The following is a 25,516-nucleotide window of genomic DNA, read 5'->3' as shown; positions in this document are numbered from 1 at the left end:
GGTCTGTGAAGTTGTTTAACGGAAAAAGTGACGTAAGACGTGAAGTTTCAGCAGCTTCATCACACCACAGAATCTCTATGCAGCGGTGAGATATCAGAGAGTTAATCGTGTTGGATAATTGCACTTCTGCACTGCGTGAAGAGAGTGTGTGTGTTTGCAACCTGTGTATAGAGTGTGTACATATATATTTATATATATATGTGGGTGTGTGGGTGGACCTTGGCTGTGAGAGTGTGAGATGTGCTGAGAATATGTGAATCATAAAGACCTTAAATAAAAGGTGTGACTTCAAGGTTTTAGACCTTTTTGACTCTTTAGTGAGAAGAAACGAGAACCGTCGGCTCGTGGTTCAGTCTGACGAAACATAAAAACACATCTTACGTTCCTGTTCTTCTGTGGTATGTTTTTTGAATAATTGTTTGTGCAAAATATAAAGAACTAAATCAATAAAGTGTGACATAAGTGGCTTGTGTTCAAAAAGTGTGTGTGTGTGGGTGTGTGTGTAGGTGTACACAGAAATGACAGCTTTCCACACTGAAACAACCAACTGTCAGACTGTTAGTGTGAGCTCATCAAGAAAAAAAGGGATTATGTGATCTGAACACACACACACACACACACACACACACACACACACACACACACACACACACACACACACACACACACACACACAGCCGCCGTCATGCAGAGAGTACGAGGCAGTTGAGCAATAACATTGTGTTCAACCTGGTGGAGCGAGACACACCCTACCTGCCACCGTGTGTGTGAGTGTGTGTGTGTGTGTGTGTGTGTGTGTGTGTGTGTGTGAGTGAGTCTGTGTGTGTGTGTGTGTGTGACACTCTTGAGAATACATACAATTAAAGTATCTATGTAGTGAGAAAACTGCACATTCATTAAGAAGCTGGGTGAATAATTGGCGTGTACGTGTGCTTTAAATAGAGTCGGAGCGAGCTATACAATGATATGAGGTGTGTGTGTGTGTGTGTAGGTGGTTGAATGTCAGTTTGTGTGTCTCATACATTCCTGTCCAAGGAGTGGTGTGTGTGTGTGTGTGTATGTGTGTGTGTGTGTGTGACTGAGCGCAGAAGAAGGTGTAGCTTTATATTTCAGTGTGTGTTTTATTTCTAACATGCGTGTTTGCGTTGTGTGTGTGTGTGTGTGTGTTTGTGAGTGTGTTTACTGCCGGCATGTTTGCGTTTTAGCGTGTGAAGCTCATCCTGAAGTTCCCAACCTTCAAATGGATGATGAACCTTGACCTTTGACCCCGTAGGCCCAGTTTTGGGGCAGAGTTGAAAGCCCGTTGTGATCACGCCGATGACTGTCGGCGGAGATCAAACAGCTGACCCCGTTAGACCCCATTAGGCTCCCTCTCGCTCCTTTTTCCACACTTGCGGAGGAGACGGTCGTCGTTGTATATCTGCCATGGAGGGAGACATGTTGGGCAACTTAACCACTTCCAGACGCGCTCGCAGTCTCTCCAAGACACAAACAACAAAGATGTCTGCCCCCCGACGACCTGAACCCTGACACATTAGCTCCGCTTTGATGAGGATGTCAAACTGTTTATTCTTGCCCACACGTACGTTTCAGGCAAGACGCGAAGGCCTTCGCGTCTTGCCTGAAACATACGCGTGGGCAAGAATAAACAGTGATGCTTCAACGCAGACATCTCATCCAGTTACAACTTTAATATCAGGAAACCCTGAAATGAGATTAAGCTGAGATATTCAGACGTGTTGAGCTGCAGATGTGTATAAAAAAAAGCAGCTTTTAAGCACATCAGTACGATTACACGTGAAGGTTAATCAGTGAGATCAGGGTCACGGCTGATGTGTGCAGCAGTAATAACAGAGAGGATGTTCTTCACTGTAGCTACAACAGTTATGCAACAGATAGCAGACGGTGAGAGCCCGAGTTTCATGCCTGAACTATAAACCTTCTTAACTCTCGGATCCAGCTTTCAGCTCTTTTCTGTCCCACACTGCGTTCAGCTTGTTATCTGTGTCGCGAGCTCAGGTCAGAAATCCTCTCATCTGAACCATCTGATCTGATGTGTGTAGCCAACACAGAGCGACCACATGGGGCAGGTTTAACAGGCTTCTCTGGCTCTCATCCTATTTGCTCGCTCTCTCCAGGAATTAGGGTCAGTTCTCTGTTTAATTCGGTCGATTCAACAAGTAGATTACCTTCAGAATATAAACTGGAACTGTTGTGACATCAGAGATCCTTCAGCCTGCTGCGAGGACGTTGAAAATTCAGCCAGTCAGTCGGATGTAGCCTGATCCCGAGCCTTTGCTCCGGTGTCCGGTCAGCTCGCTCTCTATCTGAGCTGCATGCTGTCTGCATGCCTGCACCAGTTTCAGACACACGGCAGCACCGCACCTTGTTGTCGCTGATTGACACAAGGTAGCTGGAGGCATGCTGCATTTCTCCAGTACAAAAAGCAGAATTCAACAGGACAGAAGTTTCTTTCTTCCTGCTTGTCACAGACCCAGGATATCCTGATGGACAGCCCTCTCTCTGAGCAGCACATGTGCCTCTTCAAACTTTGATGAAGGCAGGCTGAAGCGTCCTTGAGCAAGAGTGCCTGACGGTGTGTGTGAGGGTCTGACCTCTGACCCTGGAGGGAGAAGATGAAAGAGTATCAGCTGTATAATCTGCTGCGTGCTGTGTTGTACAGAACGTAACGTCCCCGGGCTCTCTGCAGGTCTCAACCTGTCGCTGTTTGTTTTCTGCGCTGCTCTCCTCGTCACCACTCCCAGTGGCAGCGGTCCTGTTGGGACACAGCCGACCTCTGCAGCTCTGACACAGTTCACATTCCTAGACTAATCTGAATCTTCCCAACGTGCAGGAAACCCTCACTGCTCCTCTCTTTGCTCCACCGGATGTCACCCAGCGCCGGGGAGAGTGGACTGACTCGACCCAGGGCTGTCTAGATGTTATCGATTACCAGTGCCACAATCGATTCTGCTTATTGGTCCGAAGCTAAGCCTGTATGTGTGCTGCTAATGTAATTATAACACAGGATATTTACCCTCTGTAATGGATGATCTGCTCAGCGGGGAAGCAGCAGCACGTGTGTGTGTGTGTGTGTGTGTGTGTGTGTGTGTGTGTGTGTGTGTAAGGTGTGACATGCACGCCATTTCTGACATGTAGGCCCGTGTTGTGTAGAAGGAAAATCAAGGGCATTGCTCACGTTTCCACTCTGAAAATTGCGAGAACTGTTCCTGATCTAAAATGTATTTAATGTACAAAGATACAGAACTGCGGAGGCGCGACACGATACTCATGTTATCGACTTATCGTCCTGATCTTGGCGCTTTATCGATGTCTCGACATGACCTTCAACCTTCAGTACCAATTAATCTGATCCGTAATGTAAAGTAAGACTCGCACCAGAAACAAAACTCCTCCCTGGAAGTACTGGATACAGATGAAACTGAATGATGCATCAGTCCAGTTCACTCTCCACCTCCTCTTTCCCTCGTCTCTCCTGCTCTGTGTTCACAAACATTATGACAGGGTGCTGCTCGCTGCCCGGCCCCTCTCCCCTCCGTCCCACTGACTGTGACCACCCGCACAAAGCGCCCATTGAGCCTGGTGGATAATAGCACCCTTCAGCCCCCCGTACTCTCCCTGAGCCCGCTCCTGCTCTGTGACCCTCCCCCAGACCGCCCGATACCAACCCCCAACTCCCCCAACACACACACACACACACACACACACACACACACACACACACACACACACACACACACACACACACACACACACACACACACACACACAACCACAAATATACAGCTCGCTCTCTGAGACTGGACCGGGACACACACTGTGAGGAGGGAGAGGAGGGGAGATACATTTCACATAAACAAACAGACTAAGTTAGGGGGGGAGGAAGGGAGAGAGGGAGGGAGGGGTAGACGGGAAAGACAATGCCCCCTCTACCACACACACACACACACACACACACACACACACACACACACACACACACACACACACACTCTCTCAGAGGTAATGACAGCAGCAGGAAGTCGCACTGCAATGACAGGAAGTTCCAGCTTAGTTTAGCACAGAGGAGACAATCAGAGTGAAGCTGCGTCCATCAGCGTCACTGATTCACTGCACCGGCTCGACTGCCAGCAGGCTGAACGTCAAACATACGTGTTTTATATTTCTATTGATGTTAAGCGATACAACCACTAGAGGGCGCTGCTCGGACTCAAAGTGGTCTCTGTTTGTGTCTGCGTCCAGTTTAAAACTTCTCACCAACTTGCAGAACCTCTCCTCTAAAAGTTCTGCCATTTTTAAATCTTCCTCGTCTTGTCCTGTGGTCGTGTCTCGCTTGAATTATTGGCTACACTGCTACACTGCCCCCCCACGACTACCAGAGGTACTGATCCGTTGATCCGTGTCCGTAAGCTTTAAAAGAAATGCAGAAATAAGGAGAAAATGAACACAGAGTACTGACTAAAGGCTCTGTATGTATCTAACCTTGAGCATAAATGAGCCGTTTGTTTAAAAGTGCTTTACACAAAGTATATTCAGGCTGCAACTAATGGTCATTTTCATTGTTGATTAATCTGTTGATTATTTTCTTGATTAACTGACCAGCTGTTCGGTCTATAAAATGAAATGAGAAAATGTCGATCAGTGTTTCACAAAGCCCAAGACGACGTCCTCAAATGTCTAGTCTTGTCAAAGATATTCACTCTCAGAGGAGGAAAGAAACCAGAAAATATTCACATTTAAGAAGCTGGAGTCAGAATTTTGACCTCTTCTTCATCTTGATTAACTACTCGAGCTGATTAATCAATTACCAAAATAGTTAGAGATCGTCACAGCCTCGAGAAATCGACACACTCTGTATCCACTCTGGATTAGTTCAGCTCTGAAGCTTTAGCAATACTTCAGTTAGCAACACATGAAGAATTGGTCTTGCGTGTTGTCGCTTTTATCTTTTATCTTTGTCATCTTAAAGCTGTGTGTTCCTGCTCAGGGGAAAAATACTTCTTTTACCTTTTCCTCCTTCCTCTTCCTCTTCCCTTCAGATAAGATAAAACAAGATAATCCTTTAAATTTGCATTGTTACAGCAGCAGAGGGGGATGGCAAAATAGAGATGAGTATAAGTAAAAAACGATAATAAATAAGTAAAAAAGCAAGATATGAAGTAGAGGAAAATAAAACTGTGTACAAGTGTAGGACAAGTAACAGCAGCTTCACTGAGGCTGTGCAGGCCGGACTTTGGACTAAGTATTTTTGGTCTCTTGGCATTTTTAGACGCTTCCCGTAAAAAAAATTATGTAACAAGTCAGGAAAAAAAAGTGTTCTGACACATTGATTGATGATGTGCCATAACTGAGATGTTTGAAGAGTGGCGTGACAAAGCTCTCCACAGTCCCGTGCCCACCTCAGTGCCACGGACTGCTTCACAATAAAAATGATTCAAAACACATTTGTGAAGAATGTCGGCTAACCAGGAGCACAAAAACACACACATCCAACCAGCGATTGATGTGTGTGTGATGTGTGCTAGTGTATGTGTCTTTTCTCAGATGTCTGTGTTTATGTTGGGTACACCATTCTGAGATTTAATTACAAGAATCACACATAGTTCACTTCTGGTTTTTCAGATAATCTATGTGATCTGTCGTCAGGTTTCCAGGATCAGTGGCGATCTCTCTCCAACATATGGGACGTGATCTGATTTGTTTTGTTCTTTATCGTGGGACCGAGCTCCAAAATGAGGCTGGATTTATTTCCTCCTTTTCTGTCCAAGTTTAAATGATTTCAGAGATTGTGCAACAAGAATTTGCAGACGGGTAAATGATGGGAAAATATGAAGAGAGAAACCAAAATGAGTTTTTCTTGGGTTGTTGTCGAGATGAAAAGTAGTGCAGCTGTCTTTACTGCTGCATGTGACCTAAAGCGTGCATTGTTTTATTCAACACAATTTCATCTTGTGACATGAAGTTTAAATTACTTTTGAGATCACAGGCAGTTCTCATTGCTAAGCTATTGTATTATAACATCTGTCTCCGCCCCTTTTCTTCGGCTACTTCCTGTCTCATGAAAGCAGCTCCCTGACCTCCCTTCCTGTGCATTGAATTCCATTTTCTTTCATTCTCAATACAATTTGTTTATTGTCATAAAATTTGGACAAACATTATGTCCCAGGCTGCGAATAATCACCATTTTCCCCTCTTTTCTGTGCTCTCGTGCAGACGTTCACGGCGTGGTGTAACTCCCACCTGAGGAAGGCCGGCACGCAGATCGACAACATCGAGGAGGACTTCAGGGATGGGCTCAAACTCATGCTGCTGCTGGAGGTCATCTCAGGTAACTCCTCAATACGACTACTTATCCTGAGCAGAAAATTAGGCTCTGCAGGAAGTTTTTAATTAAAATAAAATGGTGCCCGATCAATGTGTCATACAGAGGCCGCAGCGAGCCGTCCAGCTTCCAAAGCTGTCCATCAGAGTGAAAAATGTTTTCAGATGTTAAAGATGCACAACATCTCCATCCGTCCATTTCAGGGCGTGGTCGCTCATGATTTCCAACCTCAGGCTGATCAGACATAAAGAAAAGAAACATTGGGAACTGCCTGCTGTTATCTGTCGCTGCCGTGTGACGGCGTTCCTCTCGAGGTTTCTTGGGATTAATTGCAGGTTGTAGCAGAGAACCCGTTCCTGTCGGCAAAGTAGAAAATCATTTGTCCTGCTGTCATCCTCTAATGAAACTGTGACTTGCGTGTGGCTTCCTTTTTCACAGTCACTTCAGTTTTTTCTGCTGCGAGCGGCGCTAACGTCCCCGCGGAAACTTAAAACCGTCCTGACTGCGTCGTTCTGCTGAGCCGATGGAAACATCCTCAGCTCTTGTCACCGCAGGAGCTAACACACTCACTTTTTTGTTTGTGCCTGTGTGTTCATGTCTGCAGGAGAACGGTTACCTAAGCCTGAGCGAGGCAAGATGAGGGTCCACAAGATCAACAACGTCAACAAAGCTCTGGACTTCATCGCCAGCAAGGGGGTCAAACTGGTCTCTATTGGAGCAGAGGGTGAGCACACACACGCACACACACACACATCAGAGACCCCCAAATAAGTGCACAGTACACCAAACGCATGCATCTGATGTGCTCACATTTAATCAGTCAAATTAAAGCTTTTCCTCATGAACTGCAGACTGCATGACCTTGAATTCACATCACACTGAGGCTTCAGTTTCATTTTATTAAAATCCAGTAGAACTAGTAAAGAAATGAGACCAGGCGTTGCTTTAAGAATGTCAAAGCTGCATCTGTAACGTCTTAATGGCGCGTCTGTATCTTTCAGTCGGGGCATCTCGCTCCTCTTTAGGAGGGGCAGGGGGCCTTTTTACATTATCCCAAATTGCTGTTGAGATCATCATCAAACAGTTTTGAAACAGAGAGCATGTAAGAGAGAGTGATTTTCATTTCATTGTCAAACTGGCCCAGCTTATCCTAAAATAATTATAATAATAATAAGCCTTTAACTAACCGTCATCCAGGTGAAGCTCCTGGTCCAGCTGGCGGTTCTCTCTGTGATTTGTTCCCCTGTGTCGAGGGTCCAGCCTCTCATCCTCCATCAGAGCCTCAGCTCTTGTATGCAGATGTTGTTTATTCATGAGGTGGCTAACTGTCTGCTAACAAGGTAGTTGAGCACCTCTTGTTAGCCAAAATAAAAGGTACAGACCTGCTAGTGTACCTCACAGCAAAATGTCCTTCGTTATGCTAAAGACAAGTGATTAGAAAACACACCACACTGATACCGACTGTACGCTTTAACAAAAGGCACCTCACGCTCTGCAGAACACGCTCTGTCTGACCGGCCCTCTGAAGGTGGAAAAGCAGTTGTATCTGAACAAATAAATAGTTAGTTGTCATTTCACACTGAGGAACGTGTGTGTGTTTGTGTGTGTATATATGTGTGTGTATATATGTGTGTGTGTGTGTGTGTGTGTGTGTGTGTGTGTGTGTGTGTGTGTGGTCAGGGTCAGTCGGAGGGCCGTGACCTTTCTCCCACTCAGTCAGGACAAACGTGACATTCCTGCAGCATGACACTATGATACTGAAGACCACTGAACATAAAAGTGCTCAAAATACTGCAAATTCACCGCACGCACACAGTCTCTCTCTCTGGCCTCGTATGAAAGCAGCCCACTAAAGGTCATCTGCTGGAGCCAGACGGAGACAAATGCCGACATGGAAAGATTGAAGAGGAAAAAATTGAGGGTTGGTGATGACGAGATGAGAGAAGAAGGTCGTCCTACTCTTTCCTCTGGAGATCACACAGAACGTGTCAGACAGGGACTTCAGTCTGAAACCTTTCTGTAATAACTTGAAGTCCAGGGTTGTTGAGGCCTGTTGGTGGGGACACAGACTGGAGGAAGACACACCTTTACCACAACACGTTTGACAGTCATCTATCAGCGTTTCTAAAACGCACAATTAGAAATGAATAAAGCGTAATAGCATCTGAGACACGGAGATGGAAATCACATTAGACGTGAAGAATGAGAGCGATGCAGAACAAACAGTGAGAGTGTGACTGATAAACTGGAAGCAGGTGAAAGTATGAGAGGACTGTGTTTGAACTATGAGAGGAATCTGAGTCACGCTACATGCCTTCTCACTGACACGTCCATGACGAGACTATCTGTCCTGTTCTGTGTGTCTCTGTGTTCATTCACCTGCAAATGATCTGCTGGGAAAACTGAGATAATGAAACCTGAAATCTGTCTGTGAATAAGTTTGTTTGTGTCATTAAAGAAAATCTAAATATTGTTTTCACTGCACACATCTTCACAGTCGATCCACAAATATTATGAATATATATAAATGTGTTGACTAGAAAGTAACTCGCTCCGTTCAAATAACGAAATACGAGTCTCTTGTACACCGGATAATACAACTGTCGTTCAAAAAGCACCAGCTGACTGTATTTTGAGTAATTTTATGAAAGAAATGATTGTTAAAGTCTCACGCTTCCAGGAGAAACTGGAGATTTGGCAGCTGTAGGGACGTTAAGTGCAGTTGTGTGTGGGTGTGTTGGCGTTATTAGATGAAAGAGCAGATGTAAGAATGTGAAAACAAGATTTACGTTCCAGAGTGAAATGAAGATGTAACAAAGAAGCTGAGTGTGCTGATTGACGCTGACGTTTTCTTCTTGTTGTGCAGAAATCGTGGACGGAAACGCCAAGATGACCCTGGGAATGATCTGGACCATCATCCTCCGCTTCGCCATCCAGGACATCTCTGTAGAAGGTACACAACTTCCTGTGGTTCCTTCCTAAACACATTCAAGATCAGAGAAGTGCCTTGCTGAAGAGCACGGCGGCGGCTCGACTCTGCAGCTGATCAGCTGACCGAGACCTGCAGGAATCTTTTAGAGCGAGTTGAGGATGAATTGTGGGAACTAGAGTGGAAGTAACACGGCTAGACACACTCATTGACACTCACACACACACACACACACACACACACACACACAGAGGGATGAGTAGTGATGGGATACAGCCCAGATAAAACGGGTCATGGCTACTCACTGAGATTAATGGTGATGTGAAAATACTCACTGCTAGGAACACTGTTACATTTCTCTTTATTATGTCGGCTCCAGTCCAGTAGTCGAGCGTTGCACAGACAAATGATCAAAATTGATAACACAGAACCAGAGTATCGCCTTCTTTATTCCACACATTCTTCAAAACCTGGCCGCCTACATTACCCACAATGCAACTGGGCCACTGAGTGACATCTCTAGAGGCAATTTGCGTGTGCAGTAGTGCTCATGTAGACCTGTAAACACACTTTACTGTGTAAAATTGGTGGAGTTTACCTTTAATTTTCTGAGCACTGATGAGTGTTGACTGGATCATCTCAGTCGGAGCTGTAACGACTCTGCGGTGGCTAATTAAATCCGTCTGTGTCGAATTATCTCTGGTGGGTGTGGGACACCGTTGAAAGATATTGACTCATATTTTTTTAATTCTCCATATTAGCGACTGTTATTTTTCTGATGGTTGTTACACAGTAAACAAAAACATCCTTCTATTTGGACCGAAGCGGTTCAGATGTAGCCCGCTGCAGTGTTTTTCTCTCTGCTCGGGGAATAAAATGAGTTTCTTGCCTGTGCTCAGAGACTAACACAGACCTTATTTCCTCTCCTCACTTCTCTCCTGCTGCTGCTCGTCTCTTCTCCTCTGTTCCTTCTCTTCCTCATTGCAGAGACCTCTGCGAAGGAGGGTCTTCTCTTGTGGTGCCAGAGGAAGACCGCTCCCTACAAGAATGTCAATGTGCAGAACTTCCACATTAGGTAACACACATCTCTTCTTTAAGGGTCATTAGTGTTATTATTGGACAAAAGCTGTTGACAGTCAAACACCAAAAAGTTCTCAGAAAATCACAGATATTCAGAATTTCCATCAGAATTCAATTCTTGATCTCGAGGATGGAAAATTCTCTAAACTGGCTTTTAAAACTCTCCAGTGAGACCAGGATGATAAAACGTGTTTACGATGCGCTGCAGTCACCGGAGCTGGACGACAAACTGGCCAATATTTTAGAAAATGGGCTTCTCAGTTGTCATGGAGAAGCACGATCACATCTAGTCGTATACGAGTAAATATTATTGGGGATTTCTTATCTGTTGATAGATGGTGTCAACGCAAGCTAACACTGATTTACGCTCATTGAAAGTCAAGTCAAGTCAGATTTCATTTATAAAGCCAAAAAATCACCAATCCCCAAAGGACAATCTGTTCGACATGTGACACCGTCTGTCCTCGAGAAAAACCCTTTTATAGAGAAAAGTAACTTCAGAAAGAGCCACAGACGAGGGCTCCCTCTCTCAGGACACACGTGCAATACATGCTGCATAAACAATTTATACAAATTAGGATGAAAACACTTTGGATACATGTAGATTGTAGAATATATGAGATACAGGAGGACGCTGCTGTCCAGGAATATCAAACATTCCTGAAATTAACTGCTGTAATTGTGAGGAAACGTCGCCCCCTGTTGGAGAAACGGGAGCATGTCGGATGCTCCTTACAGTGAACGGTTATGTCAGAAAGACGTACACATCACAGCCAGATGTCTCTGTGTCATGTGACTGCCTCTCGCTCAACACATCTGTTCTGTGTAACAGCTGGAAGGACGGTCTCGCCTTCAACGCTCTGATCCACAGACACAGACCGGATCTCATCGATTACGACAGCCTCAGAAAGGTACACACTCACACACTCACACACGCACACACGCACACACGCACACACACATCGGACCTTATACTACAAGTTCAGATCCCCAGGAATTAACATTGAACCTGCTGTTAATAAACCTAAACCGGCCTGAACCTAATCACCACGTTAGTTGTGTTCTGACGCTGTGATTGGTTGTTCAGGATGACCCAGTGACCAATCTGAACAACGCCTTCGAGGTGGCTGAGAAGCACCTGGACATCCCCAAGATGTTGGACGCAGAAGGTAGGCTGTGTTTGTCAGCGATACTGTCTTATTATTACATTGTCCTGTGTTTACTGTAATCTATTACACTTACTGAAAAGTAACTGTTTTTGATAACTGGCTGTGTTTACATGCACAAACAGACTGTAGCCTGCAATGTGAGTGGGCAGTAATCTGATTACGAGTTATTTTGTAATTTTACAACCTCGTTATTACTCTCATGTACATTCATTAAGCATCTGCAGGTCCAGTGTGACTCTTGTACAACAGAACGTGGGTCCAGTGTAGGTTTAAAAGAAAAAACAAAACATTAAGGAGCCAGAGGAGCGGTTAATATTCAGAGAAAGACATTTTCGTGTCAATTTCTTTGAATATCACTGCCCTCCCCGGCTCCACACTCATTATTCTCCTTTCTGTACCCACAGTGGCTCTAATAAGCTGTTGTATTATGGATTTTCAGACACCACACTGTAACTTAAACCCCACTTAAATCTAAAAGGTGATGACTAAAATAGAAATCAAACTGACCTAAATCCTCTTTCCATGATATTGTGCCCAGGTGCACAGCTGCAGTGATATCACAGTGCAGAACGGCTCATCCTGGCTGAATTTAATTATCACCTCACGTCTATTACAGTCGCGGTGTTAATGTGCATGTGAACATGGCCTCTGATCTGCACTGTTGTAAATGTGATAAGAGCTGTTACAGCATCGTCTTCACGACCGATGGAGCCTCCGTCCCTCCATTCATTTCCTCCTCTGTCTCCTCTGATGCTGTGGATTGAAAAGCAGATATACCTGCCTGTCTGTCTGTCTGTCTGTCTGTCTGTCTGTCTGTGGAAAGGGTCGACCAATAAGCTCACTGAGGGCTGACTGTTGAGGTTTTTGAATTAAGTCGTCATATTTTATTATGTCGTCACCCCCCAAAAAATACAAAAATACTAGATTCATCATCTGCATTCCTAAAACTCTTCCACACTGACGATTTATTTGACATCTTTCTAGCGAGGACGTCTTGACGGGCAAAGCAAATGCGGATACATAATACGATGTCTTTTATTAAAGACTTTAGTTATTCACTAACACTCAGAGCTGAAATCGATTTCTGTTGCTGTTATTTAAATGTAATATGATTTTGTTTACCTCTCTCTCTCTCTCTCTCTCTCGCTCTCTCTGTGTGATCAGCAGGAGAGCAAACAGTCTTTTGACCGCAGTGTAAATGTTGTTTTTTAAAAGGCAGTAAGCCAACAAATGCGGGTAGAAAAGGATTATTCAGTCAGCTAAAAACATGTTTTGAATTTTTAAGATGACTGCTTTTATATTTCTGAAATACATTTTGACTTGTGAACTTTACAACACGTATCAGAGATGTTTGGATCACACGTACGCAGCCGCCGCTGAAATCTAAATCTACTAATAGTATATTTAGATGAAGTAACACTTAATATCTTTTTATCTTAACCTATATGGAAATGCCAGATTTAAACAGAATCAATAAATATTAAAAATAAATTCAGTATTCAGCACGGCCCCAATAGACCAGAATATCTGGTGTGGTGTAGGAAACTGTTGAGGTGATTTTAGTGAACGTGTGAGTGGGTCTGACCCTCGTACGCACCGTGTTGTCAGTTCTGTCTGTCCTCTGTTTTCGTCCTCGTTCTGTTTGCACATGCATCAGGTTTGATCGTCCCGCCTGGCTGGCTGTTAACAGCAGCTTGTTGAATGTGTGTGTGTTTAACGTGACTTCCTACATGCGTGTCCTGTTGTGTGTGTGTGTGTGTGTGTGTGTGTGTGTGTGTGTGTGTGTGTGTGTGTAATCACACGTCCTCTGTCTTGCCTGTATTTGTGTGTGCGTGTCTTCATAACCACGTCTCCCCCCCCCTTGTAGACATTGTGAACACTGCTCGTCCAGATGAGAAAGCCATAATGACTTATGTGTCCAGTTTCTACCATGCCTTCTCTGGAGCTCAGAAGGTACCCTGTGACCCCCCCGACTGTGACCTTTAACCCCTCTGTTACTAACAAGGTGCTGCTGCTTCCTGTCCGGCATGGCCTCACTCTGTCCACAGCGCTGCTCAGCTCACAACAAGGACACTGGAAGTGTTGGGACACACACACACACACACACACACACACACACACACACACACACACACACACACACACACACACACACACACACACACACACACACACAGATGTTTGCTGGTGAAAGCAGAGACTCTGTCCTCTGTGGTTCCTCGTAGAACAACTGGGTTATTCATAGAAAATTAAAGTCGAGCTGTTGGTGATCACTCGGTGATTGGATCACAGCTAACAGGACGGTGTCTGTGTGCTGACCACGGCTCCGTGTCAGTAACGGTGTTCGCAGGTTGATTCTCTACTTGATCCAGATGTGTCGGCTCGTTTCTCGACATTTTCTTTGATTGGATCAGATTCAGATCCCGTTTGCTTTTATGACACAACAGATGAACAACAACATGAACGCTGCAGAGAAAGTAGATCCAGCTTCTGTGACGTGTTGTTAGTGGAAGGATTTTACATGAGAGACGGATCTCCTCCTTTTCTGAGAATGAAACAATGTCAACGTGTGACCTCTCAGCCCCTCTCCTCTCTCCCTCACCTCCTCCTCTCTCCTCTCTCCTCCACCTCCCCCTCTCTCCTCTCTCCTTCACCTCCTCCACCTCCTCCTCTCTGATGTTTCCTCCCCTCTCTCTCCCTGTTGGCCTCTGACAGGAAGCCCGTTGATTTAATTAATTTTTTGGCCGTTCACAACTTATTTGTGTTCCTCTGCGGTCTCAGGAGGTGTGTGTGTGTGTGTGTGTGTGTGTGTGTGTGTGTGTGTGTGTGTGTGTGTGTGTGTGTGTGTGTGTGTGTGTGTGTGTGTGTGTGTGTGTGTGTGTGTGTGTGTGTGTGTGTGTGTGTGTGTGTGTGTGTGGATCATCATCATTGTTGTTGTTGAGACAGATGTGGGAATGAGTGTGTGAGAACTTCTTTTCAGCTCTTGAATTATTTACGTTGAATCAGTAACTACAGAGGAAGCTTGTGGACTTTTAGAAACAAACTTAAATCTCCAGACTTTCTGCTTTTACCAGCGTTACACTTCATCCACCTCCATCACACACATGTCAACAGTTTCTTCATCTGGACACTTGGTTTTCGTGTTGTTCACTTTGGCTGCTTGAGAATGATGAATTTGCACGAGACTCTGAAACTGTTCAGTCGTCTTCTGACTGCTGACTTTGTTAGAAGTTAAAAACATGATTCATTAACTCGTTTCATAGCGTCTCAGTTCTGACAGGACGTGTAGTTTGAGACCTCGGTGCAGTTATTTCATCATTCTCAGCTGCCAAATGACCCGAACTGAAGAACGACCTGTTTCAGACTGTGAACAAACTGTTTTGAATGAATTCATCCTGACACAGACTCAATGAGGCTTCAGTGTGTGTGCTTGTGTCCCAACCTCAAACTTGTGTCCCTCAACTCTCTTCGAGAGGACACTTATCGTCCTCTCCTCGTCCCACCTCGGTGTGGAGGAAGTTGGAGCTGTTGAACTAAAGAGGGGGAAGCTACCTCTCCCTCCTCCTCCTCCTCCTCCTCGTTCTCACATCCTGCAGGGAGCAGGGATCATGTAGCTTTGGGTAGCTTTGGCTTCACTCTGCCTCTCTCTCTCTCTCTCTGTCTGTCTGTCGACCTCTCTTTGTCAAACGCTCTCTCTCCTGCGGGGTGCTGGGTGATGCGTAGACATCGTGGGTACGCTGAGGCCGGATGAGAAGGCCATAATGACCTATGTATCCTGCTTCTATCACGCCTTCTCTGGCGCACAGAAGGTGAGCTCGTCACGCTCCAGACTCACATTAACACCTCACTGCAGCCACCAGGGTTCCCATCGGCCACCATACCAAAGTTATACGTTACATTTATCCTAGATAAAACAGTTTTCTGGGGAATTGAGTCAATATTAGGTGGTAGCAAGTTTAATTTCTTCTTGGGCTTGGGTCATATCCAGAATTTTATTCCACAGTACTGTCCTTCCCAAATAGATATTATCGGCGCTCGCCCGAGCTGAGCTGGGTCAGACTCTGAGGTGAGACCCCGTTAAGTTACCAGCTGCTTATGGCGAAGACGACAAGCAGCCACATTCAGATGCTTTGGCTCGCGACTTTCTCCCTCTTTAAACCCCAAATATCACCAAACTGGTGAACTTAGAAACCAAGTCCTCCATTTTCTTTTTAAAATAACAGCTGTTTGACATTTAATATTGTTGAAAATATTGCATATGACGGCAAATATCACAATAATCACTAATGTATAATAATCCAAGCCTCCTTGTAGAGTACGACAGGTTCAGGTCATTGATTCTCTCTAACTAACTTTGGAAACTGAGGGGAGGTTTTATGATGGGAACTCTTGAAAAACAACAACAACAACAACGCTTTCTGATGCTTCTGTTTTGGTTCTTTGGACATCGACTGTCTTTCCCCCAAATACATTTTTACATAAAGGTCTGGATATAAATTCCCAAAACTCATGTCAGTCGTCTGATCATTTACATCTGATCATTCTGCTGATGTGGTTCTGGGAAACCCGACCGGCTGTTGTCTCTTCATTTTCTCTTCAGCTATTAACACCTCTCAACTCTAAATGTTTTATCATACGATGTGATTTCTCTGTGTGAAATGTGTTAAAAACAAAGTTAAAGTTATATTTACAGTAAGGAAAAGACATTTATGATCAAGTGAATACAAAGTGTAAGTTTGTTGTTCAGAGTTTATCAAAGTGTGTGTACTGTGTTTGTTATTCCAGTGGTACAGTAGAGTAATGACCCACTGATGGACTCCAGCGCTACATGAACCTGTAACTAGACGTACGACTGACTCCTGAGTTGTGACGGGAGACGCATGGAGCTTTAAAACACACACACACTGATTTTGGCACATTGAACTAACCATCAGCAGCTGGAGCATGTTTTTATCAGTCAAATGCAAACTTCATTCGACTTGCAGTGATACCAAGTTTTGGCTTTTTCGCACTTTTTTGATAACGCGTGCCTGACGTACTGTAGTGTGAAGGTTCATCCCTGTTCACTGCCTGTGTGTGGAGTGTGTTCGCACAGTTTTTAAGAGCAAGACATTTATTATAACAGTGGTAACAAAAGCTGAGGGTGAGGTACTAATGAAAACAGTAGACACTTATCTTGTTCTCACTAAGCTTTGTGCACAGTGAGTAGAGTGAGTTTTTTTTTTTTTTATCCAATCACTGTGAGTGCACTCATCACTCTGTTTCCTGATAGGCTGAGACGGCCGCAAATCGTATCTGCAAAGTTCTGGCTGTTAACCAGGAGAACGAGCAGATGATGGAGGACTACGAGAAACTGGCCAGCGATGTAAGTTCGAGGTTTATCTTCATTTACTTTGTTCTTTAAGAATCTGGAACCAGCAATCGTTGGAAAAATTACTGAAATGTTGAAAATGCAAATCAGTTTACGCCTGAACTGTAAACCAGACCTCTCATCATCATTATCTTATCATTGAGGAAGCATCTACGTTTCCGATTGTTGACGGCCTGATTATTATTCAACCTGCTTCTTCCTCTCTGCCTCCAGTTGCTGGAGTGGATCCGTCGCACCATCCCCTGGCTGGAGAACCGAACCCAGGAGAAGACTGTAAATGACATGCAGGCGAAACAGGAGGACTTCAGAGACTACCGCTGTGTCCACAAACCACCCAAGGTTTAAAATCACTTCTGCTCCCAAGAAATACGCAGGATCACAGTTTTTAAACTGGTTCGCCCTTAGCTAGTTGTTTGTTTCCTCTGCTGATCTGCTCACTAACACTGAGCTGACTTCCTCTCTCTTCTTCAGGTCCAAGAGAAATGTCAGCTGGAGATCAGCTTCAACACCCTGCAGACCAAACTGAGACTCAGCAGCAGACCTGCCTTCATGCCCTCAGAGGGACGCATGGTGTCTGTGAGTAGGCAGACGTCATTTGTAATCTGTATGTTTTGAGTTCATATTATTTCAGACTGCAGACGATCTGAAGTCGGGGAAAAACTTAAAAAACAACACGATTTTTCTGTGACACAAAGTACGGGTGTTTCAATATCGTGATGTTCCTGATAATCACAGTATAAACATTTTAAATATTGATATTTTGAGAGAAAAGTGCACTTTTAAATCAGTATCACACACATGAAAGGACTTTTTCTATCTTTTTAAGATGTCTTGCTGTCGTGCAGTGAACAAAGATGTTCTCGATCAGCTTTTAGTTCACTTTCCTCGTATGTCACAACGTATTACTCAGTGTTGTCGTGGGAGCGGCGGTTTATTCTCCCCTAACTTAACTACACAGACGAATAACCCGGTGCCACACTTCACTCTGCACTGACCAGTTTTCGGGTAGTAATTTGTGCCGTTTGTCGTCAGGATATCAACGGAGCGTGGCACACTCTGGAAGGAGCAGAAAAAGGCTACGAGGAGTGGATCCTCAGTGAGATCAGACGTCTGGAGCGACTGGAACATCTGGCGGAGAAGTTCCACCAGAAGGCTGCAATCCACGAGTCCTGGACCGATGGTGTGGAAATGTTTCATCACGCACACACACACACGTATTCACAGTGAATCAAACACATATCAAATTTGCTGGACAGTTCGAGTTTTCTGCTGTTTATCGCTGTGTTGAGTCGTCATAGTGAATCAGTCTGACTGGTTTAATGTGCTGAATGAATGCAGGTAAGGAGGCCATGTTGACCCAGAAAGACTACGAGACTTCCACCCTGTCAGAAGTCAAGGCGTTGCTAAAGAAACACGAGGCCTTTGAGAGCGACCTGGCTGCTCATCAGGACAGAGTGGAGCAGATCGCCGCCATCGCACAGGAACTCAAGTAAAGACAAAAAGCATGAGATCATCAGAAGTGCTCCACAGAGATCACTCGACAGCGTCTGATGTGAACTCTGCTCTCTTCTGTATTTTCCAGCGAGCTGGACTACTACGACTCCGTCAGTGTCAACACTCGCTGTCAGAAGATCTGCGACCAGTGGGACGTCCTGGGAGCCCTCACCCAGAGCCGCAAGGAGTCACTGGAGGTACGGCTCACCGTCAGATACCAGTCTGTGATGTGTGTGTGATACTGGAGTCTGGGTCAGGTGTTGGTAAAACAAAGTACATCACATTGTTGACTCATGAAGATCATGATGTGTTTTACACTGAACATTGTTCTGAAGATGGCACATTTGAAGTACACGTTTCTCAATTCTTGTCATTAATTCAATAAAGTTTGTTTGAATCAGCCCCTCTTCTCTCTCTTCGGTCCAACAGAGGACAGAGAAGCAGCTGGAGTCGATAGATGAGCTTTACCTGGAGTACGCCAAGAGAGCAGCACCCTTCAACAACTGGATGGAGGGAGCTATGGAGGACCTGCAGGACATGTTCATCGTCCACAACATTGAGGAGATCCAGGTAAATAAAACCTGGCAGGGTGGGAGAGGCAGGAAACTGATCATGGAAGCAAATAATACAAAGAAACAGGGCAGAAAACGAAGAGTTGTAAACTAAATCAGGCATAAGTCTGATTTTGGTTAGTTTCTTTCTGCTGGTGGGAAAACTAAACCTGTTTTTTTATTTTCTCCTCCTCAGGGTCTGATCACAGCCCACGAGCAGTTCAAGTCCACTCTGCCGGAGGCCAACAAGGAGCGAGAGGCCATCCAGGCCATCCAGGCTGAGGTGCAGAAGATCGCCCAGAGCAACGGCATCAAGCTGAGCGGAGCAAACCCCTACACCACCATCACACCTGAGAGCATCGACAACAAATGGGAGAAGGTGGGTCCCGCCTGCGCTCTTTGTTTCTAGCTTTGATGTCTTGTTGTTCTGGCTTACTGAGTTGGTGTCGTCTTTCTGGAAGCTGAATGACTGCAGCGACAGGTGCTGTCTGTTACAGATGTGTGTTTCTAATGTCATTACGTTGTGTGTTTGCAGGCGATGCAAATGGTGCCGCAGCGTGACAGCGCCCTGCAGGAAGAGCTCAACAAGCAGAACTCCAACGACACGCTGAGAGCCAAGTTCGCCACTCAGGCCAACGCGGTCGGCGCCTACATACAGGCCAAGATGGAGGTAACGGATTATCCCCGCGCAGAGTGGGGCTCACTCACCATTGTGTTGAAGCGCTTCATCTTTGCACAGCTGTGTGTAGTTTGTCACAGTCGTCAGGCCAACATTGTTAAACAGTGAGCTCACAGAGCAAAGGGTGGACAGGGTTTAGGTGATTTGTTGATGGGAACGATCCGGACCCGTGTCCAGATAGATGAACTCATGTGCCGGTTTCTAAATGTAATTCTTCATATTCTTTGTTTACTCCCGTTTATTCCTGATCACCAGTTTGTGGGTGAGCACGCACACAGCTTCACTCACAGCTATTCATTACAATACAGCTCAACCTTTGAACTGCTCTTTCACTCCATTAACATTTCAGAGCATCCTTATATAAAGCACTTAAAGCCTGAAGCCACGCCGATCAATTATATAACTATCATCACACAGTCTCAGAGCTTGTGGTAGGTCTGTCTTGGATGGTTACAACATTACAGCTTTCAGAAAGAGCAACGACATTTCAGAAAATCTGCAGTCTGATCGGCTGTGACTCGTCACTGTGAGCACTGATGTTGTTTTATGTTCAGCTGAGATATAAAATGCATCCATCACACTTCAGAGAGCCTCTAAAGACGTCACACTGCGCTGCTCGTGCTGGTGGATTTTGTTTCTGATAAAATATGCGCCACACTTGTTGGATAAACAGGAAAGTAAATCCTGTGTGTTTGTGTTGGCAGGAGGTCGGAAGGATATCCATTGAAATGAACGGCACTTTGGAGGATCAGCTGACCAGCCTGAAGGACTATCAGGACACCATCATTTCTTACCAGCCCGAAATTAACACGCTGGAGGGAGACCACCAGCTCATCCAGGAGGCCCTCATCTTCGACAACCAGTACACTTCTTACACAATGGAGGTAATGCACAGCTCTGAAACTACGTTAATAAATCCTGACAGTCTTCACCGCCGTGCTCTTACATGGTGTTTTTGTGCATTTTTACTCGTGGAGCTCTTAAAAAATGCTTTTTTTAAAAGAATGACCTCTATTCCACTGCCTTAAATCATAGTTCACAGGTTCAGTAAAGTTAATAAAGAGGGAATAACCTATTTTGGGTTTTTCGTTTTACCTACATGTTGGACAGAAGCAGTTGAAGAACATTTAGTTACTGAAAGCTCTGCTTCTGTCAACATACACATGGATTTAATCTTTTGCCGTCCCTGCAGCACCTCCGTGTGGGTTGGGAGCAGCTGCTGACCACCATCGCCAGAACCATCAACGAGGTCGAGAACCAGATCCTGACACGTGACGCCAAGGGCATCAGCCAGGAGCAGCTCTTCGAGTACCGCGCCTCCTTCAACCACTTTGACAAGGTCAGGGGCCCGAGCTCTGGGCTCACGGCTGCTTTATTACACCGCTGTTGTCCTTTTTCTGCCGACGTTGTCACAGTGTTAAAGCGGCTGTCGGGAGGATCAGTACTTGGGTTGGGAGCTAAGCAGAATTTTGTTTTTCTTGATTGTATTGTTGAAAATGTTTACAGCTGGTAATCGCCGATGTCTTTGTTGTACTTTTTTAAAAATAGCTTTTGTTTCCCTTTAATAGAAAAGGTGAGAATATACAAGCAGACAGTTCTTTAAGCCTTTGACTGATACTTGGTCTGTTTATCTTTCCATGGTCGTCTCATCGTGGTGCTGTCATCCTGTAACAAACATAAATCTATAAAGATCGCCCTTTCTTCCTTATATTGTGTTCTTTTGGATAAGAAAAATGAAATGAAACATCCTAATGATTTACCATCACGACCACAACCGAAGGAAAATACCACCTTTAGCTCTCAACCCAAATACTTGTTACTCGTGATGTATGTAGCCGTGTTGTCTGAACCTTTTGTGTCTTCAGCTGTTTGTGTATTAACATGTAACATGACTGAATGAATGTTTAGACCTTACAAGGGGGTGAGAGAGGAACCAGACGTGTGAGTATTCATCCTGGTGTTTTTACACAGGCGAGCACGTGTTGGGAACACACACTGAGTTAGGTGTTAGCAGAGCAGAGCAGCGAGTGTATCAGTGTCTGCAGACGTGCTGGTGATGTTGGTTTGTCACCACGGATCCATCAGAGAAGGTGTTATCTGAAGGTCACATGACAGATAATAAATGCAGTATTTGTTGTTGTTGTGTTTTCATGCAGACACACTGATCAGAATATTAATTTAACTTTCTTGTTCATGTCAGTCAGAACATTTTATTTGTAGTTCAGCTCCATCTGTCTGCAGAACCGGTGCTAGAATATGTCACCGAACGTCTGTGTGTTGAGGTCGCTGTCAAACCCCTCGGACCTCACAAGGATCAGACACCACCATCATTCACCATCTCACACCACTGTGTGTGTGTGTGTGTCACTGTGTGTGTCACTGTGTGTGTCACTGTGTGTGTCACTGTGTGTGTCACTGTTTCATGGTGGGTCATAAACACTCTGCCACTCGTCCCTGTGGTCACTCACCCGTCCGACTGTGTGTGTTCACTCAGAAGAGTTGTTGTCACATCAGTGTGTTTGAGCACACAACACATCTAATGTTCTTCTACAACACAGGAACCGTTAAATATCTCAGAGCCACAATCTCAATAATTCTTCTTGTTTCGTTTACGTTTTAATGCATTTTCATAAATAACTGAAGATGTGTTGCCTCAGACACATGAATGTGTTGAAAAAGTGACAGGTTGTTTGTGTGTGTAGGGTCATAATGGGTCCATCACGGCCGTCTGCTGAGTTGTGTGTGTTGACATTGTCTAAACATCCATGAATGTCTGTCCCTCCATCCTCCATGTCCTCATCCTCTCCTTGCATGCTGTGGATCACACGGTCACCCTCCACCACCACCACCATCATCCCTGTGTTGCGATTGGTTCATCCTCATGACGTGGCGCTCTGTCATTGGGTGTTTGGCCGATCTCAGGACCACAGCGGGGCCCTGCAGGCCGAGGAGTTCAAGGCCTGTTTGATCAGTCTGGGATACGATGTGGAGAACGACAAGCAGGTAGGAGCTCCAGGAGAAGAGGTGGTGTGTGTCAGGCCTGTGAGCAGGAGAGCAGAGCGAGATCACTGCCAGTAAACTAACTAAAGTTATGTAGTTGATTAATCCCTTAAATGTTTGATGCAGAAAATATCTTATCTTTTTAAACTTCCAGTGTGGGGTACCAAAGTCAGACATACTAAAGTATCTTGAGTATCATGAATCAGTCATAAAAAAATGACTTCTTTCATTGTGAATTTACAGAAATGTGACTCAAGCAAGTCCAAAGTCATTTGTTGTTGGGCAACTCAAATAAAGTCAAGTCGAGTCTCGAGTCAAGTCACTTTTTCCCCCCAAGAAACTTCAGTCTCAACAAAAAACACGTATTTCTTCATTTCTTCTCATCCAAAATAAAGACATTCCCTCCCCATCACTATTAAACAGTGAATTACAGCCGGACTAAAATAAACTAAATTGAAAACAGACGAGTCATTTAATTTACTACGTCTCCAGTTAAGTCACAAAGTTTTAGCTTTCACACACAGAAACACGACGTCAGCAACATCATACATGAAGGAAGAGTAGAAATACAACGATAAGAGAGATTTTCTCCCAGCGTGGCAGTTTGAACGCACCACTGTCCGATACAGCTGCAGTTCAGATAATGTTATAAACCTGTGCAGTGATCCGTCAGCTGTCCTGCTCTGAGGTTCTGATGAGCTCCGGGTCAGACAGGGTTCAGTCCGTCAGCATGGAGGCACTGAGATGTAGCGCCTCTGTTTGTCCACCGGGGGTCTCTGTTGCTTTGTGCTGCTTCACCTCGACCGGCTCCCTCTCTGAGCAGACCACGCCCTCGTCTGTCTGTCTGCTGTCCGTCTGTCTGTCTGTCTGTCTGCCTGCTGTCTGTCTGTCTGTCTGTCGTCTGTCTGTCTGTCTGTCTGTCTGTCTTCTGTCTGCTGTCTGTCTGTCTGCTGTCTGTCTGTCTGCTGTCTGTCTGTCTGTCAAAGGTTTTTCTTTGCTCTGAGACTTTTCGCTGTTAACTGTTTGTGCTTTTTTATCTTTTTTTTCATCTCCCTGAACATTACTCTCTTTATTTCTGTCCATCACTCCTTCCTTTCCCATTTCTTATCTTTCCATCCTCTCCTCCTCCTCCTCCTCCTCCTCCTCTCTGTCACTTGTATCTGACTCTTGTGTCTACTCACCCCTCCCTCCCTCCCGCCTCCTCCTCCTCCCCCCTGGCCTTTGCTGTGCTGTGGCCCACAGAAGCGATCAGGACAGATGGTCTCAGATGATTTCCGGGCACTCCTCATTTCTACAGGAAACAGCCTGGTACTGCTGCTGCTGCTGCTGCTGCTGCATGATGCTCTCTCAGGGTGTCTGCAGGTCCAACAATATTACAATGTTTGCCAAATATAAAGCCCTGAAAGACTTTTATTAGACAGTTTAGACACCATGTTTAAATAATACATTATTATACATTTATTTTGGTTTCAGTACAATAAAGGCCTGTCAGGATAAATACTTTTTGTTGGAAGATATCTTGTCCCAGTCCACCAAATTGCATTAACGACATTTTATGCCACTGATCAAATAAAACCATCATAGTACACCTTTTTAATTGAAATTGGATTATGATTGAAAAATAAATTAAATATCCTTAAAGCAAACATCCACCCAAGTCGCTAGTGTTTCTGTTGGCGACATTCTGATGTAAACGAGGGGCAATATCGAGGTCAGCAAAAATGATGGAGGTCATGTACATTCATCATTAAGTTCATAAGGTAACATGATTATCATGACAGGCCTCAGTAAATATAAAGTCTTAACTCTGACCTGAGACCTGCAGACACCCTGCTCTCCTCCTGATCCTCCTGCTCGTCTTATTTCGTCACCACTGTGTCGCTTTTTGTTTCTTGCTGAACTTCTGAAGGAAAATATCGTCTTTTCATGTAAAACCATCGAATTAGACTGAACTCTTTGTCCTCTGTTTCTTTAGTCTGTCTGTGTCTTCCATCGATGTTAACCAGTGATCGTGTCGTGTGTCTCTGCATGTGTCCCAGTGTGAAATATAAAATATTAGGACCGGCTCGGTCTGTATCGTGGCGGTCCTGATGTTTTACACACTGACAGTACTGTGGGTCACATTTAGTCTGTGTCTTAAGTTTCTCACTACACATCCCAGTCTCTCCCGGGTTAACCTGTTGTTTTATCGGTTGCCAGGGCGACACAGAGTTTGCTCGCATCATGAGCATCGTAGATCCAAACGGCAGCGGCGCCGTCACCTTCCAGGCCTTCATCGACTATATGTCCAGGGAAACGACCGACACGGACACGGCAGACCAGGTCATCGCCTCCTTCAAGATCCTCGCCGCTGATAAGGTCAGTGTGTGTCAAAAACATACAACCGGACACCTTCTGAATTCAATTTTCTCTTTTACTGAACTAAGAAGGGCTTGATCGCCTCGTTAACTCGTCGTAAAACACACTTGATGTGATCAGTGTACATCAGACACCGCTCACTGACCCTTCCTCTCTGTTTCCATCAGAACTTCATCACGGCCGACGAGCTGAGGAGGGAGCTCCCCCCCGACCAGGCGGAGTACTGCATCGCCCGCATGGCGCCCTACACGGGGCCCGACGGCACCCCAGGAGCCCTCGACTACATGTCCTTCTCCACCGCCCTGTACGGAGAGAGCGACCTGTAGAAGGAGGCGGAGAGGAAGAGGAGGGCTGGACAGACGAGGGAGGGAGAGGAGGAAGAGGGGAGGGGAGGGTAGTTCTTCTGTGTGCAGAGCAGGAGATGCCAGGAAATCGAGCGTTTTGGAGGGATTTGAGTGGTGGTTGTGAGGTTGCCCCTGCGTGTGCCGGTTTAGAAATGATCAGAAATGTTTTAAGACTGAGCTTGTTGATTGAACTGTAGT

General features: G+C 45.1%; 1 protein-coding gene across 7 annotated transcripts in view; it reads left to right on the top strand.

Annotated features, from left to right (window-relative positions):
* Nucleotides 1–25,510, top strand: part of actn4 (actinin, alpha 4) — a 55,546-nt gene extending 30,036 nt beyond the window's left edge. The window contains exons 2-23 of one of the 7 annotated variants that reach the window (XM_084351944.1): nucleotides 6,235–6,349; nucleotides 6,948–7,067; nucleotides 9,210–9,296; nucleotides 10,260–10,347; nucleotides 11,185–11,263; nucleotides 11,440–11,521; nucleotides 15,245–15,330; nucleotides 16,794–16,886; nucleotides 17,106–17,231; nucleotides 17,364–17,468; nucleotides 17,925–18,072; nucleotides 18,231–18,381; nucleotides 18,475–18,583; nucleotides 18,816–18,956; nucleotides 19,134–19,316; nucleotides 19,473–19,607; nucleotides 20,321–20,500; nucleotides 20,809–20,955; nucleotides 22,539–22,619; nucleotides 23,859–23,924; nucleotides 24,816–24,974; nucleotides 25,142–25,510. In XM_084351944.1, coding sequence (XP_084208070.1) covers nucleotides 6,235–6,349; nucleotides 6,948–7,067; nucleotides 9,210–9,296; nucleotides 10,260–10,347; nucleotides 11,185–11,263; nucleotides 11,440–11,521; nucleotides 15,245–15,330; nucleotides 16,794–16,886; nucleotides 17,106–17,231; nucleotides 17,364–17,468; nucleotides 17,925–18,072; nucleotides 18,231–18,381; nucleotides 18,475–18,583; nucleotides 18,816–18,956; nucleotides 19,134–19,316; nucleotides 19,473–19,607; nucleotides 20,321–20,500; nucleotides 20,809–20,955; nucleotides 22,539–22,619; nucleotides 23,859–23,924; nucleotides 24,816–24,974; nucleotides 25,142–25,300 — 2,640 coding nt within the window. In that variant the 3' untranslated portion in view covers nucleotides 25,301–25,510. Of the gene's footprint in view, nucleotides 1–6,234; nucleotides 6,350–6,947; nucleotides 7,068–9,209; nucleotides 9,297–10,259; nucleotides 10,348–11,184; nucleotides 11,264–11,439; nucleotides 11,522–13,388; nucleotides 13,475–15,244; nucleotides 15,331–16,793; nucleotides 16,887–17,105; nucleotides 17,232–17,363; nucleotides 17,469–17,924; nucleotides 18,073–18,230; nucleotides 18,382–18,474; nucleotides 18,584–18,815; nucleotides 18,957–19,133; nucleotides 19,317–19,472; nucleotides 19,608–20,320; nucleotides 20,501–20,808; nucleotides 20,956–21,524; nucleotides 21,558–22,538; nucleotides 22,620–23,858; nucleotides 23,925–24,815; nucleotides 24,975–25,141 lie in introns of all 7 variants that reach the window. The other 6 variants (XM_084351946.1, XM_084351945.1, XM_084351947.1 and 3 more) reach the window with 6 other exon arrangements.
* The last annotated feature ends 6 nt before the right edge of the window (nucleotides 25,511–25,516 follow it).

This window comes from Pagrus pagrus (genome assembly GCF_965226575.1).
Source record: "Pagrus pagrus genome assembly, chromosome: 4".
In the NCBI taxonomy this organism is placed as follows: domain Eukaryota; kingdom Metazoa; phylum Chordata; class Actinopteri; order Spariformes; family Sparidae; genus Pagrus; species Pagrus pagrus.
This window is presented reverse-complemented; position numbering and strand designations above follow the sequence as displayed.